This window comes from Bufo bufo, chromosome 4, assembly GCF_905171765.1.
Source record: "Bufo bufo chromosome 4, aBufBuf1.1, whole genome shotgun sequence".
Taxonomy (NCBI): Eukaryota; Metazoa; Chordata; class Amphibia; order Anura; family Bufonidae; genus Bufo; species Bufo bufo.
Window position 1 is genome coordinate 15,460,563 of NC_053392.1, and position 21,294 is coordinate 15,481,856.

The 21,294-nt window shown below is 45.1% G+C and overlaps 1 protein-coding gene across 1 annotated transcript; it reads right to left on the reverse strand.

Moving 5' to 3' along the window:
• Positions 1–10,100: 10,100 nt before the first annotated feature.
• UCN (urocortin) lies at positions 10,101–10,595 on the reverse strand. Its single transcript, XM_040428007.1, has one exon. It carries the CDS (start codon positions 10,593–10,595, stop codon positions 10,101–10,103), a length of 495 nt encoding a protein of 164 aa, XP_040283941.1.
• Positions 10,596–21,294: the final 10,699 nt, after the last annotated feature.

The window sequence follows — 21,294 nt, forward strand, 5'->3', positions numbered from 1 at the left end:
TTATCACTGCCCTATACCCCAGAACAATTATCACTGCCCTATACCCCAGAACAATTATCACTGCCCTATACCCCAGAACAATTATCACTGCCCTATACCCCAGAACAATTATCACTGCCCTATACCCCAGAACAATTATCACTGCCCTATACCCCAGAACAATTATCTCTGCCCTATACCCCAGAACAATTATCTCTGCCCTATACCCCAGAACAATTATCACTGCCCTATACCCCAGAACAATTATCTCTGCCCTATACCCCAGAACAATTATCACTGCCCTATACCCCAGAACAATTATCACTGCCCTATACCCCAGAACAATTATCACTGCCCTATACCCCAGAACAATTATCACTGCCCTGTACTCCAGAACAATTATCACTGCCCTATACCCCAGAACAATTATCACTGCCCTATACCCCAGAACAATTATCTCTGCCCTATACCCCAGAACAATTATCACTGCCCTATACCCCAGAACAATTATCACTGCCCTATACCACAGAACAATTATCACTGCCCTATACCCCAGAACAATTATCACTGCCCTATACCCCAGAACAATTATCACTGCCCTATACCCCAGAACAATTATCACTGCCCTTGACCACCAACAGGTTTATCATTTACCAATTAATTCAGCTAGACCACTCATGAGGATATTATTAACTGCCCTAGACCACCATAGATTTTTTTTTCATGAATCCCCTTTATAAGCTAGCCTACAAGGGAGGTTGATTAACGCCATCACTACTGTAGAACACCAGGGAGGCTATCATAAACCTTATCACTGCCCTAGACCACCACAGAGGTTATCATGAACCCCTTCACTGCTATAGACCACTAGGAAGATTATCCTTAAGCCCTTCAGCTGAAAGGGCATCATTAACCTCATCACTGCCCTAGACTACCAGGGAAGTTATTATTAACCCTATAACTACTCTTGATATCCAGGGAAGTTATCATTATCCCTTTCACTGCCAGAGAGCAGCAGAGAGATCATCATTAACCTCTTCACTACCTAGCTCACCTAGGATGATACTCATCACTTAGTATTACATTTTACTACTTGTGAACCATTAATAGCCAAGGCTGACACCACCCACTTGGGAACCCTCCCTTCTCCACCAGACTTTACAGATGGCACAATGCAGGCGGGTAACTTTTGCCTGGCATTAACCAGACTTGGCCATCAGACCCCCAGGTAGAGAAGGGTGATTGGCCACTCCACAGAAGACATCCCCACTGCTCCGGAGTCCAGTGGTGGTGTGCTTTACACAACTTCATCCCACACTTGGCTTTGTGCTTGGTGATGTAAGATTTGCCGGCAGCTGCTTGGCCATGGAAACCCATGCCATGAAGCTCCGGGCCCAGCACAGTTATTGTGCTGATGTTAATGGCAGAGGAGGTCTGGACTCTGCAGTTATGGAGTCAGCAGAACATCGGTGACATCTATGCACTAAACTCCTCAGCACTCCACGTCCCCGCTCTGTAACTTTACGTGGTCTCCACTTTGTTTCTGAGTTGCTGTGGTTCCTGCCACTTTACAATAATACCACTCCCAGGTGATGGCAGAATATCAAGGGGGGGAAGATATTTCAGGAAGCGACTCGGGTCAGGGATGACTCCTATTACAGAACCTGAATTTTGTCAAAAAACCGCAGCACTCACTTGTCTTCAGTTCTTCACAATTTAATCACCAACACAATGCGACATTTCGACCAGTATGTTGAGAAAGACCATACTGGTCGAAACGTCGCATTGTGTTGGTGATTAAATTGTTAAGAACTGAAGACAAGTGAGTGCTGCGGTTTTTTGACAAATTTCATGTGATGTAGGGGGAGCTTCAGACTGGCACCACCACAAAAAAGGACTTTTTTCTTTCTTTTTTTTTGTTTTTTTGTTGTGCTGCTACAAACCTATCTATCTCTATTCCTATTACAGAACAACACTGGAAATTAGGGAGATCTTTACAATGAGCCGTTCTTTCACTAGTGTCTGTGCAGGCAAATACATGGCCGGGGACTGGATGTTATACACTGTGGTAATAGTAGAGTGCATGGCTATAGGCTGGATGTTATACACTGTGGTAATGGCAGACTGCATGGCTAGAGGCTGGATGTTATACAGTGTGGTCATGGCAGACTGCATGGCTAGAGGCTGGATGTTATACACTGTGGTCATGGCAGACTGCATGTCTGAGGGCTGGATGTTATACACTGTGGTAATGGTAGACTGTATGGCTAGAGACTGGATGTTATACACTGTGGTAATGGTAGACTGCATGGCTAGAGGCTGGATGTTATACACTGTGGTAATGGTAGACTGCACAGCTAGAGGCTGGATGTTATACAGTGTGGTCATGGCAGACTGGATGACTAGAGGCTGGATGTTATATACCTGTGGTCATGGCAGACTGCATGGCTAGGGGCTGGATGTTATACATCTGTGGTAATGGTAGACTGTATGGCTATAGAGGCTGGATGTTATACACTGTGGTAATGGTAGACTGTATGGCTATAGAGACTGGATGATATACACTGTGGTAATGGCAGACTGCACAGCTAGAAGCTGGATGTTATACACTGTGGTAATGGGAGACTGCATTGCTAGAGGCTGGATGTTATACACCTGTGGTAATGGGAGGCTGTATGGCTAGAGGCTGGATGTTATACAACTGTGGTAATGGCAGACTGCATGGCTAGGGGCTGGATGTTATACATCTGTGGTAATGGTAGACTGTATGGCTATAGAGGCTGGATGTTATACACTGTGGTAATGGTAGACTGTATGGCTATAGAGACTGGATGTTATACACTGTGGTAATGGCAGACTGCATGGCTAGAGCCTAGATGTTATACACTGTGGTAATGGTAGACTGTATGGCTAGAGACTGGATGTTATACACTGTGGTAATGGTAGACTGCATGGCTAGAGGCTGGATGTTATACACTGTGGTAATGGTAGACCGCACAGCTAGAGGCTGGATGTTATACACTGTGGTAATGGTAGACTGCACAGCTAGAAGCTGGATGTTATACACTGTGGTAATGGGAGACTGCATTGCTAGAGGCTGGATGTTATACACCTGTGGTAATGGGAGGCTGTATGGCTAGAGGCTGGATGTTATACAACTGTGGTAATGGCAGACTGCATGGCTTGAGCCTAGATGTTATACACTGTGGTAATGGTAGACTGCATGGCTAGAGCCTAGATGTCATACACTGTGGTAATGGTAGACTGCATGGCTAGAGGCTGGATGTTATACATCTGTGGTAATGGTAGACTGTATGGCTATTGAGGCTGGATGTTATACACTGTGGTAATGGTAGACTGCATGGCTAGAGGCTGGATGTTATACACTGTGGTAATGGCAGACTGCATGGCTAGAGGCTGGATGTTATACACTGTGGTAATGGCAGACTGCATGGTTGCAGGCTGAATGTTATACACTGTGGTAATGGTAGACTGCATGACTAGAGGCTGGATGTTATACACCTGTGGTAATGGTAGACTGCATAGCTAGAGGCTGGATGTTATACACTGTGGTAATGGTAGACTGTATGTCTAGAGGCTGGATGTTATACACCTGTGGTAATGGTAGACTGCATTACTAGAGGCTGGATGTTATACACTGTGGTAATGGCAGACTGCATGACTAGAGGCTGGATGTTATACACCTGTGGTAATGGTAGACTGCATGGCTAGAGGCTGGATGTTATACACTGTGGTAATGGTAGACTGTATGGCTAGAGGCTGGATTTTATACACCTGTGGTAATGGCAGACTGCATGGCTAGAGGCTGGATGTTATACACTGTGGTAATGGTAGACTGTATGTCTAGAGGCTGGATGTTATACACCTGTGGTAATGGTAGACTGCATTACTAGAGGCTGGATGTTATACACTGTGGTAATGGCAGACTGCATGACTAGAGGCTGGATGTTATACACTATGGTAATGGTAGACTGCATGGCTAGAGGCTGGATGTTATACACTGTGGTAATGGTAGACTGTATGGCTAGAGGCTGGATTTTACACATCTGTGGTAATGTCTCCCCCAAAAGATGGAGCCCACCAACTAATGTTGTCAGTGGGATCCAGTGGGGCCAGACTAATCTATACACCAAGAAGAATGAAAGTGCCTCCAATCCCGACGTACGTTTCACTATGCAGCTTTTTTTTGTGTCTGAAAAAGACGGATCTGCCACCATTGACTTATATGGTTTTTGTCGCCAGATCTGTCTTGTTTCAGTTTCGCAGCGATTTTGTGTCCGGCATGGGAACGTAACAAACCAGAACGGTTCCAGTTTGGTCAGTTTTGTCCCCATTGGAATGGGGACAAAACTGAAATGTTGTTATGTGGTTTTGAGATCTCAAAACCGGACAGCACAACGCTGATATGAAAGTAGCCTAAACGTCCAAAAGAAGCAGGCTGAGGAGCACAGGATACCAAAAGGATTTCTTTATTGCACATATAACGCGTTTCAAAGGGGTGCCGCCATCTTCTTAAGACGCAGTCAATGCACAGTAAGAAGCACAATTTATAGGAATCCAAGCAACATAGAAAAGTTGGACCGGATGATAAAACCCAGTCCGGGTTTTCTATGTTGCTTGGATTCCTATAAATTGTGCTTCTTACTGTGCATTGACTGCTTCTGATGAAGATGGCGGCACGCCTTTGAAACGTGTTATATGTGCAATAAAGAAATCCTTTTGGTATCCTGTGCTCCTCAGCCTGCTTCTTTTGGACATCTGCAACTTCGGGGATCCTTTGGATTACCAGCAGGTGGTGCTGCGGTTACCTATGTTCCATCCACTGGAGGTCTTCATGTGCTTCTCAGTTGTGCCTGCATTTGCATAACTCTATCTGGTGAGCCTCAATACTTACGTATTGTCCTAGGTCTCCTTTACATGTGCAGTGACCAGGTTTGTTGTGGCCGTAATGCTACAATGGGTCCCCTGGACACCGTTGAGGTGTCACCACGTGTTGCTACTCTCCGGAAGGGATGGTAAGGTGTGGTGCACCCCAATGGGAAATAAGTCCAGAGAGTCAGGTTCTGCAGTAACCAGTGAGCTTCTTTACTGGAGGAATTCAGGTTAAAAACAATATAGGCGAGGCGTTGGGTTGGCTTCTTCAGTCTCCTCCTTGGCAGAAGAAGGGTTTGATGCTGAGAAAAGGCTTGAGATAGCTGTCCCTCTATCTCTTCAGAAGGCTGGTGATCCAGGGTCTGTGGCAGCGTATCCCCATCTCAGCGTCTTCTTCTGGTCACTCATGCAGACCGGCAGAGTCTCCTCTTCCAAGCATCATCCAAGTACCTGACGTTACTCCTGTCCTTTGTGATGACAACCTAGGTACCACAGTGTTTTGTACTACAAGTGAGGACAACAAAATAGCCTTGTCAGTTGAAGACAGAGAATTCATCAAAATAATGGATAAGGAATTATTTCAGGATGAGTCTAAGAGCTGGATTGCACCATTACCTCTTCATGATACAAGGGTCAAACTCCCAACCAATCGTGAACAGGCTTTATCCAGATTCAACTCACTTCAACGAACACTAAGGAACAGGCCTGAAATGAAGGACTATTTCATCGCCTTTATGAAAAGGATCTTTGACAATGATCACGCCGAACCAGCGCCACCACTTCAAAGACACAATGAGTGCTGGTATCTGCCTTTCTTCGGACTGCCTTTCTTTGAAGTGGTGGCGCTGGTTCGGCTGAAGCCTTCGGTCTTCTAGAACCTGACAAGAATCCAGAGAACCCAACTATCCTTACCCCAGCTACCCTGCTTACCCAGAAAGTTGGGTCCATTCCTGTTCCACCTGGAAACTTTAAAGATGGAAATCTGTGCTTTGATCAATGGAAGCGAGTACAGAACCTTGCCAACCGCTTCTGGAATTGTTGGAAGATGGAGTATCTTTCCACTCTGCAAGGACGCAGGAAATGGCAACTACAGTACCCTAACATAAAAGTTGGAGATCTTGTTCTGCTCAAGGACCAACAACCTGAAAGAATCGAGTGGCCTATGGGACTTATTGTGAAGAGCGTTCCTAGTGATGACAGTAAGGTTCGCAAGGTGGAGGTGAAAGTTGCAAGACAAAGGACTGTAAAGACTTTCATAAGGTCTATCACGGAACTTGTTCTGCTCTTTCCCTTTGGAGAATGAACTTATTTGCCTAGGCTGCTGAATCCTGCCTGAAACTTCAAGCAAGAAGTGTTTGAACTTTAATTGATTCACTTGAAGCCTTACATTTTAGTTATTGCATTATATGCCTGTTCTCTTTATGTTTTTCAGGTCCTCCTTTCAGGTGCACTGTTGTTTATTTGCAATTATATAATTACCGTTATGGTTTAAATAGTGACATTTTCAATGCCAGACGGGGAGTGTGGTGCTACGCAGTTAAATCTATATAGTTTAATTCATATGATATTCTATATTTGGTTATATGCTCCCATCTAGTGGCCGTTTTTGGTAATGCACTTGTTTTTCTGGTTCGTCATATATGTCATTCATTTCATTGCTCCACCCTTCTTCTGTGTACCTCACTTCCTGTTTCTCCATACTGCTCCAGGCATTGCACAGGTACACATGTATTCTCATGTACGCTTACAAAAGCATCATCTTTTGACCGCACAATACCGGAATCCATCTGTTCTGCTGTACTCTGTTATCTGGCTTACAGAATAAAGCAACTTACACGGATAAACTCGGTGATGGTGAGTTCAAGGTATCTGATAAGGATTGTCCTCAGTGATTATATCTGCTCATACAGGCCAGGCATAGAGGTCTCACTAGGGATATATCGCTATTACAACAATCTGAGTCAGAATAACCATGCTTTGTGATTTTACTCTTTCACCACTAGTGATGGTGACCCCTCCAATACTGACCCCTGTGGTACCCCACTAGTGACAGTGATCCCCCCAATACTGACCCCTGTGGTACCCCACTAGTGACATTGATCCCCCCAATACTGAACCCTGTGGTACCCCACTAGTGACAGTGATTCCCCCAATACTGAACCCTGTGGTACCCCACTAGTGATCGTGACTTCTCCAATACTGACCCCTGTGGTAACCCCTAGTAATAGTGACCCCTCTAATACTGACCTGTGGTACCCCACTAGTGATGACGACTCCTCCAATACTGACCCCTGTAGTACCCCATTAGTAACAGTGACCCCTTCAATACTGAACCTTGGTACCCCATTAGTAACAGACTCCTCCTATTCTGACCCCTGTGGTATCCCAGTGGTGACGGTGACCCCTCCAATACTGACCCCTGTGGTACCCCATTAGTGACAGTAACCCTTTCAATACTGAACCCTGTGGTACCCTGGTGGTACATCAATAATAATGGTGACCCTTCTAATACTGACCCCTGTGGAACTTCACCATTGACGGTGACCCCCCATACTGAACCCTGTGGTAACCCACTAGTAACAGTGACCCCTCCAATACTGACCCCTATGGTGCCCTACTAGTGATAATGACTTCTACAATACTGACCCCTGTAGTACCCCACTAGTAACAGGGTACCACAGGTCGGTATTGGAGAGGTCACTGTTAGTGACAGTAACTTTTCCAATATTGAAATTTGTAGTACCCCACTAGTAACAGTGACCCTTGGAATAATGACATTTGGTACCCCATTAGTGACAGTGACCCCCCAGTACTGATCCCTGTGGTACCCTACCAGTAACAGTAACCCCTCCAATACTGATCCCTATGGTACCCTACCAAGGAAGGGAAACACCTTGAATACTGACTCCTGAGGTACCCCACTAGTGATAGTGACCCCTCCAATACTGACCCCTTTGGTACCCCACTAGTGATAGTGACCCCTCCAATACTGACCCCTTTGGTACCCCACTAGTGATAGTGACCCCTCCAATACTGACCCCTTTGGTACCCCACTAGTGATAGTGACCCCTCCAATACTGGTCCCTGTGGTACCCCACTAGTGACAGTGACTCTTCTAATACTGACCCCTGTGATACCCCAGCACTGCTGCCAACTGTCCCAAATTTGCTGGAACTGTCCCTTATTTATCAGAGACAGTCCCGGCAAATGTGCACTCTCCTGGGCTGAGAATGGGTGGTGCTTATACAAACTGCACCAAAAAATAGGTGTTTCTAGCCGGGTCAGAGGGGTTCCCGGGGGTGGGTCGTATCTGCACCAATTTTACCAATTCAAATGTTGGTAAGTATGCCCCAGCAGTAACTGTGACCCCTTCAATACTGGCATATGGTACCCCATTAGTGACAGTGACCCCCCCAATACTGATCCCTGTGGTACTCCACTAGTAACAGTAACTCCTCTAATACTGAACCGTGGTACCCCATTAGTGACAGTGACCCCTCTAATACTGAACCCTGTGTTACCCCACTAGTGATGGTGACCCTTTTACTTCTGATCCCTGTGGAACCCTACCAAAGAAGGGAAACCCATCCAATACTGATCCCTGTTGTACCCCACTAGTGACAGTGACCTCTTGAATACTGACCCCTGTGGTACCCCACTAGTGAGAGTGACCCCTCCAATACTGACCCCTGAGGTACCCCACTAGTGACAGTGAACCCTTCAATACATACCCCTGTGGTATCCCACTAGTGACAGTGACCCATCCGGTACTGACCCCTTTGGTACCCCACTACGAACAGTGACCCCCCCAATACTGACCCTTGCAGTGCCCCACTAGTGACTGATCCAATATTGACCCATGTTGTACCCCACAAGTAACAGTTACCCCTTCAATACTAACACTTTTGTAACCCCACTAGTGACAGTTACTGATCTAATACTGACCCCTGTGGTACCCCACTAGTGATGGTGACTCTTCCAATACTGACCCCTGTGATATCCCAACTAGTAACAGTGACCCCTGCAATACTGACCTGTGGTACCCCATTAGTGACAGTCGCCCTTCCAACACTGAACCCTGTGTTAACCCACTAGTGACAGTGACTGATCCAATACTGACCCCTGTGGTACAGTACTAGTAACAGTGACCCCCTTCAATACCGATCCCTGTGGTATGTACCATTAAAAACAACATGGCGCCCGGCACTGCTGCCTTCTCTGTATTCAGCTACACATGATGGTGTGGGATCCTTCAGCAGAAGTAATCATTGTTTGACCCTTCATGAAGAGACAATATGGTTGTCATATTATAAGGCTCCCTTGGTCAAGTGACTATTGGTGGTGGAAAAGTCCAGCAGAGTCTGGTACATGTACACCGTCAGGGAAACACATAGAATCCACCAGTTTCACACAAGTCTCATTTATTTCTTAAACTCATATATTTGTGAAATCACAGTATTCAATTTCATGATGATGTCACTGAGTTTGGTAAGGTGATGTCACCATGTTTGGTAAGGTGATGTCCCCAGGTTTGGGTAAAGTGATGCCACCGGGTTTGGTAAAGAAGCTCATTTCTTACATCCAGCTTTATTGCATACGATATGGTACAACCTCTAGTGGGATACATCAGCTCGGGTGGACTATGGCACTGAGTCCGTTCCACGTCCTGACCGATGCTTACAGTATTATCTACATGTCTATGGAGATTACATGTGGCCTAGCCCAAAATAAAGATAACATTAATCTGCCTCAGAAGAGGGATCCGTAGCTGGTGCCTCATCCATGTGTGGGGCAAATGTCCTCCCAGAGATGTTCTCAGCCTTCCCCAATTTGTTCCCCTATGGTCCCACCATCTTCTGAACACCTGTTTTGGCTCATGTGTGAATGTGGGGGTTGTGGTTTATTGATATTTTTGGCCTTGGTCATGTACATTATTGGGGTAATTCAATGAGACCAGAGCTGGTATCTGTCATGGTGGGAAGTGTCTACAACATCTCAGCATGCGGAAAACACAAAGAGAAGTGAAGACCATAATGAATTCAGAAGTTCATATTTGGAGACCTGTACATAAAGGACAACCCCCCTCATCCATATACCTCCCCCAGTCCCATCAGTCCGTGCGCTGGCTCAGAGACCACCCTACCACCATGTAGACACGTGTGGTCATTGCAGGACATTGTGGACATCAAGGGGACATTTCTTCTTGTTTGGGATGGCTCTAAGATTTGTTACTTCCCTACTGAGTCAAATATGATGCGGTTCTGTTCCGCCTGATGCTTCTGGTTCTGAGTCTTTGCCATGTCAATCATATGCCGGAGGATATGATAAGTCAAGTCTATGGAGATTGGGGGATCTTCTCTCTTCAGGCGGTCAGAAAACACCTCCAGGAAGGTCCTGGCTGACTCCTCTGGCCGAGACTCTTGGAAGACTGTCTGAAGGATGCTGAGTACTGGGGCCAGATCCTGGGATGACATCTGGTGCCCAGTGGAGAGCGACCCCTGGTTCAGCCTCAGCTGCAGATGGGGGTCACCTAGCTCCAGCTGCGGCGCTCTTTCCCTTATAAAATATAACAGAGCCTGGGCGCTCTCATCACTCAACAATCCATCGAGACTGAGCCTGGGGCCCTGAAAGTAGCTCCTCTCCAAGGGGTGGGCCCCTGCCGGTCCTGTGAAGATCAGAAAGCAGGCGAGCAGCGTGACTGAAGATGATGAGGCAGCCTTCATGGTGACCTAAAATAGAGAAAATCAAATAATCTATAGAGAGCTCAGGATTTTCAATAAATAATCCAATAATCTAAAAATTTCAGTATAATCAATAATCCAATAATCTATAGAGAGCTCCAGATTTTCAATAAATAATCCAATAGTCTAGAGATTTCAGTATTTTCAATAATCCAATAATCTATAGAGAGCTCAGGATAATCAATAATCTATAGATAGTTCAGGATATTCCAATAATCTATAGAGAGCTCAGGGTTATCAATAATGTATAGAGAGCTCAGGATAATCAATAATCTATAGAGAGCTCAGGATATTCCAATAATCTATAGAGAGCTCAGAATAATCCAATAATCTATAGAGAGCTCAGGATAATCCAATAATCTATAGAAAGCTCAGGATAATCCAATAATCTATAGAGAGCTCAGGATAATCCAATAATCTATAGAGAGCTCAGGACAATCGGACAATCAATAATCTATAGAGAGCTCAGGGTTATGAATAATCTATAGAGAGCTCAGGATAATCCAATATTCTATAGAGAGCTCAGGATAATCAATAACCCAAAAATCTATAGATAGCTCAGGATAATCAATAATCCAATAATCTATAGATAGCTCAGATAATCAATAATCTATAGATAGCTCAGTACTATCAATAAATAATCCAATAATCTATAGAGAGCTCAGATAATCAATAATCTATAGATAGCTCAGTACTATCAATAAATAATCCAATAATCTATAGAGAGCTCAGGATAATCCAATAATCTATAGATAGCTCAGGATAATCCAATAATCTATAGAGAGCTCAGGATAATCCAATAATCTATAGAGAGCTCAGGATTATCAATAATCTATAGAGAGCTCAGGATTATCCAATAATTTATAGAGAGCTCAGGATTATCAATAATCTATAGAGAGCTCAGTGTTATCAATAATCTATAGAGAGCTCAGGATTATCAATAATCTATAGATAGCTGGTAACCCACATCATCTCTACACCACACAATATAAAAGCATCTCCATCTTCTTCTTCCAGCAGCCCAATATATAGGGATCCCACAGCAGCACAGAGTATATAAGCACACCTCAGAGTATATAGCCATCCCCCAGCAGCACAGAGTATATAATCACACCTCAGAGTATATAGCCACCCCACAGCAGCACAGAGTATATAAGCACACCTCAGAGTATATAGCCATCCCCCAGCAGCACAGAGTATGTAAGGAGCCCTCTTACCTGGCTGAGCTGCAGCTGTGCTCCTCTGCGCCTCCTCTGTGGCTGCTCCTTATATCTCAGTCCTCAGTGACATCAGCAGAGACAGGAGGAGACATCAGAGCAGAGACTGCACTGTCACCTCAGAGACTGGAGCCCCCCCAATAGAGACAGTAGAGGGGGGGGGGCAGGACCCCCAAAATGTAACCCCCTCCCCCACTGATATATAATATTATTCTCACTCATTGCCAAGACAGAGACTGGCCTCATCCCTGCCTGTCTCTATATATCCCCTGCCTGTCTCTATACATCCCCTGCCTGTCTCTATACATCCCCTGCCTGTCTCTATACATCCCCTGCCTGTCTCTATACATCCCCTGCCTCTCTATATATCCCCTGCCTCTCTATATATCCCCTGCCTGTCTCTATACATCCCCTGCCTGTCTCTATACATCCCCTGCCTGTCTCTATAAATCCCCTGCCTGTCTCTATACATCCCCTGCCTGTCTCTATACATCCCCTGCCTGTCTCTATACATCCCCTGCCTGTCTATAGCTATATCCCCTGTCTATAGATATATCCCCTGCCTGTCTATAGCTATATCCCCTGCCTATCTCTATATATCCCCTGCCTATCTCTATATATCCCCTGCCTGTCTCTATATATATCCCCTGCCTGTCTCTATACATCCCCTGCCTGTCTCTATATATCCCCTGCCTCTCTATATATCCCCTGCCTGTCTATAGATATCCCCTGCCTCTCTATATATCCCCTGCCTGTCTCTGTATATCTCCTGCCTGTCTCTATATATCCCCTGCCTGTCTCTATATATATCCCTGCCTCTCTATATATCCCCTGCCTGTCTCTGTATATCTCCTGCCTGTCTCTATATATCCCCTGCCTCTCTATATATCTCCTGCCTGTCTCTGTATATCTCCTGCCTGTCTCTATATATCCCCTACCTGTCTCTATATATCCCCTGCCTGTCTCTATATATCCCCTACCTGTCTCTATATATCCCCTACCTGTCTCTATATATCCCCTGCCTCTCTATATATCCCCTGCCTGTCTCTGTATATCTCCTGCCTGTCTCTATATATCCCCTACCTGTCTCTATATATCCCCTGCCTGTCTCTATATATCCCCTGCCTGTCTCTATATATCCCCTGCCTGTCTCTATATATATCCCCTGACTCTCTCTATATATCCCCTGCCTGTCTCTATATATCCCCCACCTGTCTCTATACATCCCCTGCCTGTCTATAGCTATATCCCCTGTCTATAGATATATCCCCTGCCTGTCTATAGCTATATCCCCTGCCTATCTCTATATATCCCCTGCCTGTCTCTATATATATCCCCTGCCTGTCTCTATATATCCCCTGCCTGTCTCTATATATCCCCTGCCTGTCTGTATATATATCCCCTGCCTGTCTCTCTATATATCCCCTGCCTCTCTCTATACATCCCCTGCCTGTCTGTATATATATCCCCTGCCTGTCTCTATATATCCCCTACCTCTCTCTATATATCCCCTGCCTGTCTATAGATATATCCCCTGCCTGTCTCTATATATCCCCTGCCTGTCTCTCTATATATCCCCTGCCTCTCTCTATATATCCCCCACCTGTCTCTATATATCCCCTGCCTGTCTCTATATATATCCTCTGCCTCGCTATATATCCCCTGCCTGTCTCTATATATATCCCCTGCCTGTCTCTATACATCCCCTGCCTCTCTATATATCCCCTGCCTGTCTCTATATATCCCCTGACTGTCTCTATATATTCCCCTGCCTCTCTCTCTCTATATATCCCCTGACTGTCTCTATATATATCCCCTGCCTGTCTCTATATATCCCTGCCTCTCTATATATCCCCTGCCTGTCTCTATATATCCCCTGCCTCTCTATATATCCCCTGCCTGTCTATATATATCCCCTGCCTGTCTCTGTATATCTCCTGCCTGTCTCTATATATCCCCTGCCTCTCTATATATCCCCTGCCTGTCTCTGTATATCTCCTGCCTGTCTCTATATATCCCCTACCTGTCTCTATATATCCCCTGCCTGTCTCTATATATCCCCTACCTGTCTCTATATATCCCCTACCTGTCTCTATATATCCCCTGCCTGTCTCTATATATCCCCTGCCTGTCTCTATATATCCCCTGCCTGTCTCTATATATCCCCTACCTGTCTCTATATATCCCCTGCCTGTCTCTATATATCCCCTGCCTCTCTATATATCCCCTGCCTGTCTCTGTATATCTCCTGCCTGTCTCTACAGTATATATCCCCTACCTGTCTCTATATATCCCCTACCTGTCTCTATATATCCCCTGCCTGTCTCTATATATCCCCTGCCTGTCTCTATATATCCCCTGCCTGTCTCTATATATATCCCCTGACTCTCTCTATATATCCCCTGCCTGTCTCTATATATCCCCCACCTGTCTCTATACATCCCCTGCCTGTCTATAGCTATATCCCCTGTCTATAGATATATCCCCTGCCTATCTCTATATATCCCCTGCCTGTCTCTATATATATCCCCTGCCTGTCTCTATATATCCCCTGCCTCTCTCTATATATCCCCTGCCTGTCTCTCTATATATCCCCTGCCTCTCTCTATATATCCCCTGCCTCTCTATATATCCCCTGCCTGTCTCTATATATCCCCTGCCTGTCTGTATATATATCCCCTGCCTGTCTCTATATATATCCCCTGTCTCTCTATATATCCCCTGCCTCTCTCTATACATCCCCTGCCTGTCTCTATATATATCCCCTGCCTGTCTCTATATATCCCCTGCCTCTCTATATATATCCCCTGCCTGTCTGTATATATATCCTCTGCCTGTCTCTATATATCCCCTACCTCTCTCTATATATCCCCTGCCTGTCTATAGATATATCCCCTGCCTGTCTCTATATATCCCCTGCCTGTCTCTCTATATATCCCCTGCCTCTCTCTATATATCCCCCACCTGTCTCTATATATCCCCTGCCTGTCTCTATATATATCCTCTGCCTCGCTATATATCCCCTGCCTGTCTCTATATATATCCCCTGCCTGTCTCTATACATCCCCTGCCTCTCTATATATCCCCTGCCTGTCTATAGATATATCCCCTGCCTGTCTCTATATATCCCCTGACTGTCTCTATATATTCCCCTGCCTCTCTCTCTATATATCCCCTGACTGTCTCTATATATATCCCCTGCCTGTCTCTATATATCCCTGCCTCTCTATATATCCCCTGCCTGTCTCTATATATCCCCTGCCTCTCTATATATCCCCTGCCTGTCTATATATATCCCCTGCCTGTCTCTGTATATCTCCTGCCTGTCTCTATATATCCCCTGCCTCTCTATATATCCCCTGCCTGTCTCTGTATATCTCCTGCCTGTCTCTATATATCCCCTACCTGTCTCTATATATCCCCTGCCTGTCTCTATATATCCCCTACCTGTCTCTATATATCCCCTACCTGTCTCTATATATCCCCTGCCTGTCTCTATATATCCCCTGCCTGTCTCTATATATCCCCTGCCTGTCTCTATATATCCCCTACCTGTCTCTATATATCCCCCACCTGTCTCTATATATATCCCCTGACTCTCTCTATATATCCCCTGCCTGTCTCTATATATCCCCCACCTGTCTCTAGATATATCCCCTGCCTGTTTATAGCTATATCCCCTGCCTGTCTAAAGCTATATCCCCTGCCTATCTCTATATATCCCCTGCCTATCTCTATATATCCCCTGCCTCTCTATATATATCCCCTGCCTGTCTAAAGCTAAAACCCCTGCCTATCTCTATATATCCCCTGCCTATCTCTATATATCCCCTGCCTGTCTCTATATATATCCCCTGCCTATCTCTATATATCCCCTGCCTGTCTCTATATATATCCCCTGCCTGTCTCTATATATCCCCTGCCTGTCTCTATATATCCCCTGCCTGTCTCTCTATATATCCCCTGCCTCTCTCTATATATCCCCTGCCTGTCTCTATATATATCCCCTGCCTGTCTCTATATATCCCCTGCCTCTCTATATATATCCCCTGCCTGTCTGTATATATATCCCCTGCCTGTCTCTATATATCCCCTACCTCTCTCTATATATCCCCTGCCTGTCTATAGATATATCCCCTGCCTGTCTCTATATATCCCCTGCCTGTCTCTCTATATATCCCCTGCCTCTCTCTATATATCCCCCACCTGTCTCTATATATCCCCTGCCTGTCTCTATATATATCCCCTGCCTGTCTCTATACATCCCCTGCCTGTCTCTATATATCCCCTGCCTGTCTCTATATATCCCCTGCCTGTCTATAGATATATCCCCTGCCTATCTCTATATATCCCCTGCCTGTCTCTATATATATCCCCTGCCTGTCTATAGATATCCTCTGCCTCTCTATATATCCCCTGCCTGTCTATAGATATATCCCCTGCCTGTCTTTAGATATATCCCCTGCCTGTCTATAGATATCCTCTGCCTCTCTATATATCCCCTGCCTGTCTATAGATATATCCCCTGCCTGTCTCTATACATCCCCTGCCTGTCTATATATATCCCCTGCCTGTCTTTAGATATATCCCCTGCCTGTCTATAGATATATCCCCTACCTGTCTCTATATATATCCCCTGCCTGTCTATAGATATCCTCTGCCTCTCTATATATCCCCTGCCTGTCTATAGATATATCCCCTGCCTGTCTTTAGATATATCCCCTGCCTGTCTCTATACATCCCCTGCCTGTCTATAGCTATATCCCGTGCCTATCTCTATATATCCCCTGCCTGTCTATAGCTATATCCCCTGCCTATCTCTATATATCTCCTGCCTGTCTATAGCTATATCCCCTGCCTATCTCTATATATCCCCTGCCTGTCTATAGCTATATCCCCTGCCTATCTCTATATATCCCCTGCCTGTCTATAGCTATATCCCCTGCCTATCTCTATATATCCCCTGCCTGTCTATAGCTATATCCCCTGCCTATCTCTATATATCCCCTGCCTGTCTATAGCTATATCCCCTGCCTATCTCTATATATCCCCTGCCTGTCTATATACACTCACCTAAAGAATTATTAGGAACACCTGTTCTATTTCTCATTAATGCAATTATCTAGTCAACCAATCACATGGCAGTTGCTTCAATGCATTTAGGGGTGTGCTCCTGGTCAAGACAATCTCCTGAACTCCAAACTGAATGTCAGATTGGGAAAGAAAGGTGATTTAAGCAATTTTGAGCGTGGCATGGTTGTTGGTGCCAGACGGGCCGGTCTGAGTATTTGACAATCTGCTCAGTTACTGGGATTTTCACGCACAACCATTTCTAGGGTTTACAAAGAATGGTGTGAAAAGGGAAAAACATCCAGTATGCGGCCGTCCTGTGGGCAAAAATGCCTTGTGGATGCTAGAGGTCAGAGGAGAATGGGCCGACTGATTCAAGCTGATAGAAGAGCAACGTTGTCTGAAATAACCACTCGTTACAACCGAGGTATGCAGCAAAGCATTTGTGAAGCCACAACACGCACAACCTTGAGGCGGATGGGCTACAACAGCAGAAGACCCCACCGGGTACCACTCATCTCCACTACAAATAGGAAAAAGAGGCTACAATTTGTACGAGCTCACCAAAATTGGACTGTTGAAGACTGGAAAAATGTTGCCTGGTCTGATGAGTCTCGATTTCTGTTGAGACATTCAAATAGTAGAGTCCGAATTTGGCGTAAACAGAATGAGAACATGTATCCATCCTCTGATGGCTACTTCCAGCAGGATAATGCACCATGTAACAAAGCTCCAATCATTTCAAATTGGTTTCTTGAACATGACAATGAGTTCACTGTACTAAAATGGCCCCCACAGTCCCCAGCTCTCAACTCAATAGAGCATCTTTGGGATGTGGTGGAACGGGAGCTTCGTGCCCTGGATGTGCATCCCTCAAATCTCCATCAACTGCAAGATGCTATCCTATCAATATGGGCCAACATTTCTAAAGAATGCTATCAGCACCTTGTTGAATCAACGCCACATAGAATTAAGGCAGTTCTGAAGGCAAAAGGGGGGGGGGGTCCAACACCGTATTAGTATGGTGGCACTAATAATTCTTTAGGTGAGTGTATATATATACACACACACAAACCCTGTCCCTATATATCCCCACCTTTCTATGGCACAAAATCCTATTTAGCATGGCTGGATCTTAACAAGGTTCCAAGTAGAGCTTCAACATGCAACAAGAAGAAATGGGAGTGAGACAAAACATTTTTTGAGCATTCAATTTAATGGAAACAACGAATAAACTGAAACAGGCTGTTTTTCAGCTGATCAAAAGTTTAGGACCACACCTCCAAAAAAAACTAAACCCCTCAAAACAGAAATCCAACCTCCAAACATGAACGTAGTAATGAGTAGCTCCGCCGTTATTGTTTATCACTTCCAAAATTCGTTTCGGCATGCTTGATGCAAGCGTTTCCATGAGGTAAGTGGGAACATTTCTCCAAGTGGTGAAGACGGTCGCACGAAGGCCATCTACTGTCTGGAACTGTTGTCCATTTTTGTAAACTTCCCTTGCCATCCATCCCCAAAGGTTCTCAATTGGATTTAGATCAGGGGAACACGCAGGATGGGCCAAAAGAGTGATGTTATCCTCCTGGAAGAAGTCCCTTGTCCTGAGGGCATTGTGTACTGTAGCATTGTTCTGTTGAAAAACCCAGTCGTTACCACACAGACGAGGGCCCTCAGTCATGAGGAATGCTCTCTGCAACATCTGGACATAGCCAGCGGCCGTTTGACGCCCCTGCACTTCCTGAAGCTCCATTGTTCCACTGAAGGAAAAAGCACCCCAGACCATTATGGCGCCCCCTCCACTGTGGCACGTAGAAAACATCTCAGGTGGGATCTGCTTGTCAGGCCAGTAACGTTGGAAACCATCAGGACCATCAAGGTTAAATTTTTTCTCATCAGAGAATAAAACTTTCTTCCACCTTTGAATGTCCCATGTTTGGTGCTCTCTTGCAAAGTCCAAACGAGCAGTTCTGTGGCGTTCAAGGAGACGAGGTCTTTGAAGACGTTTTTTGTTTTTGAAGCCCTTCAGTCTCAGGTGCCGTCTGATGGTTATGGGGCTGCAGTCAGCACCAGTAAGGGCCTTAATTTGGGTCGAGGATCGTCCAGTGTCTTGACGGACAGACAATTGGATCCTCCGGCTCAGTGCTGGTGAAATTTTTTGGGGTCTTCCACTTGACTTTTTTGTTCCATAACCCTCAGGATCATTTAAGAAATTCCAAATGACTGTCTTACTGCGTCCCACCTCAGCAGCGATGGCGCGCTGTGAAAGACCCTGCTTATGCAGTTCAACAACCCGACTACGTTCAAAATGGGAGAGTTTTTTTGCCTTTGCCATCACAACGTGTGACTACCTGACAGAGAATGACAATGAATCCACATCTTTGCACAGATTTGGCCTTTTAAAGGCATGTGGTCCTAAAATTTGGATTAGCTGAAAAACAGCCTGTTTCAGTTTAATCGTTATTTTCAATTAATTGAATGCTCCAAAAATGTTTTGTCTCACTCTCATTTCTTCTTGTTGCATGTTGAAGCTCTACTTGGAACCTTGTTAAGATCCAACAATGTAAAATATGATTTTTTGCCATTTTTCAAGTGGTCTTAAACTTTTGATCAGGACTGTATACAGTACAGACCAAAGGTTTGGACACACCTTCTCATTCAAAGAGTTTTCTTTATTTTCATGACTATGAAGGCATCAAAACGATGAATTAACACATGTGGAATTATATAAATAACAAACAAGTGTGAAACAACTGAAAATATGTCATATTCTAGGTTCTTCAAAGTAGCCACCTTTTGCTTTGATTACTGCTTTGCACACTCTTGGCATTCTCTTGATGAGCTTCAAGAGGTAGTCCCCTGAAATGGTCTTCCAACAGTCTTGAAGGAGTTCCCAGAGATGCTTAGCACTTGTTGGCCCTTTTGCCTTCACTCTGCGGTCCAGCTCACCCCAAACCATCTCGATTGGGTTCAGGTCCGGTGACTGTGGAGGCCAGGTCATCTGGCGCAGCACCCCATCACTCTCCTTCATGGTCAAATAGCCCTTACTATCAAAGTTTTCCCAATTTTTCGGCTGACTGACTGACCTTCACTTCTTAAAGTAATGATGGCCACTCGTTTTTCTTTACTTAGCTGCTTTTTTCTTGCCATAATACAAAGTCTATTCAGTAGGACTATCAGCTGTGTATCTACCTGACTTCTCCTCAACGCAACTGATGGTCCCAACCCCATTTATAAGGCAAGAAATCCCACTTATTAAACCTGACAGGGCACACCTGTGAAGTGAAAACCATTTCTATATATATCCTTTGCCTGTCTCTATATATATCCCCTGCCTGTCTCTATATATCCCCTGCCTGTCTCTATATATTCCTTGCCTGTCTCTCTCTCCATATATATATATCCCCTGCCTGTCTCTCTATATCCCCTGCCTGTCTCTATATATATCCCCTGCCTGTCTCTATATATATATATATATATGGGCCTGCCTGTCTCTATATATCCCCTGCCTGACTCTGTATATCCCCTGCCTGTCTCTTTATATCCCCTGCCTGTCTCCATATATCCCTTGCCTGTCTCTTTCTCTCTCTCTATACATATATCCCCTGCCTGTCTCTGTATATCCCCTGCCTGTCTCTATATATCCCTTGCATGTCTCTCTCTCTATATATATATATATATATATATATATATATCCCTTGCCTGTCTCTATATATATCCCCTGCCTGTCTCTCTATATATCCCCTGCCTGTCTCTATATATATCCCCTGCCTGTCTCTATATATATCCCCTGCCTGTCTCTATATATATACCCTGCCTGTCTATATACTTCCCACCAGCATCAGATCACCAGTAAGTCAAACATGCAAGGTTTTCCAGACCTTACCAGAGGATAAGTGATCATGGTCTTCCAGCCCTTACCAGTCTGATCGGTAAAGCGATCAGACTCTCCTGGGTCTTACCAGTGTCTGATCACCAGGAGAAGTGACCAGTGTCTTCTGGGTCCCACCATAATCTGATCACCAGGAGGAAAATAAATCATGTTTTCTTGACCATCATCAGTGTCTGATCACCAGGAGAACAAAAGAGCTAGGAGCACAAGTGATCACGGTCTTCCATCACTCATCAGCATCTGATTACCAGGAGTACAAGCACACGTCTCCCCAGCTTTACCAGTGTCTGATCACCAGAAGAACAAGTGATTATGGTCTTCCATCCATCACTAGCATCTGATCACCTGGAGGACAAACAATCATGGTTTCCTGGGTCCCACCAGCAATTACGGTCTATCAAGTGTCATCAGAATCTAATCCCCAGAAGACTATGTTCTCCTGGCCATCATCAGCATCTGTTAAGCATAAGTAGAAGTGATCATGGTCTTCCAGCCCTTACCA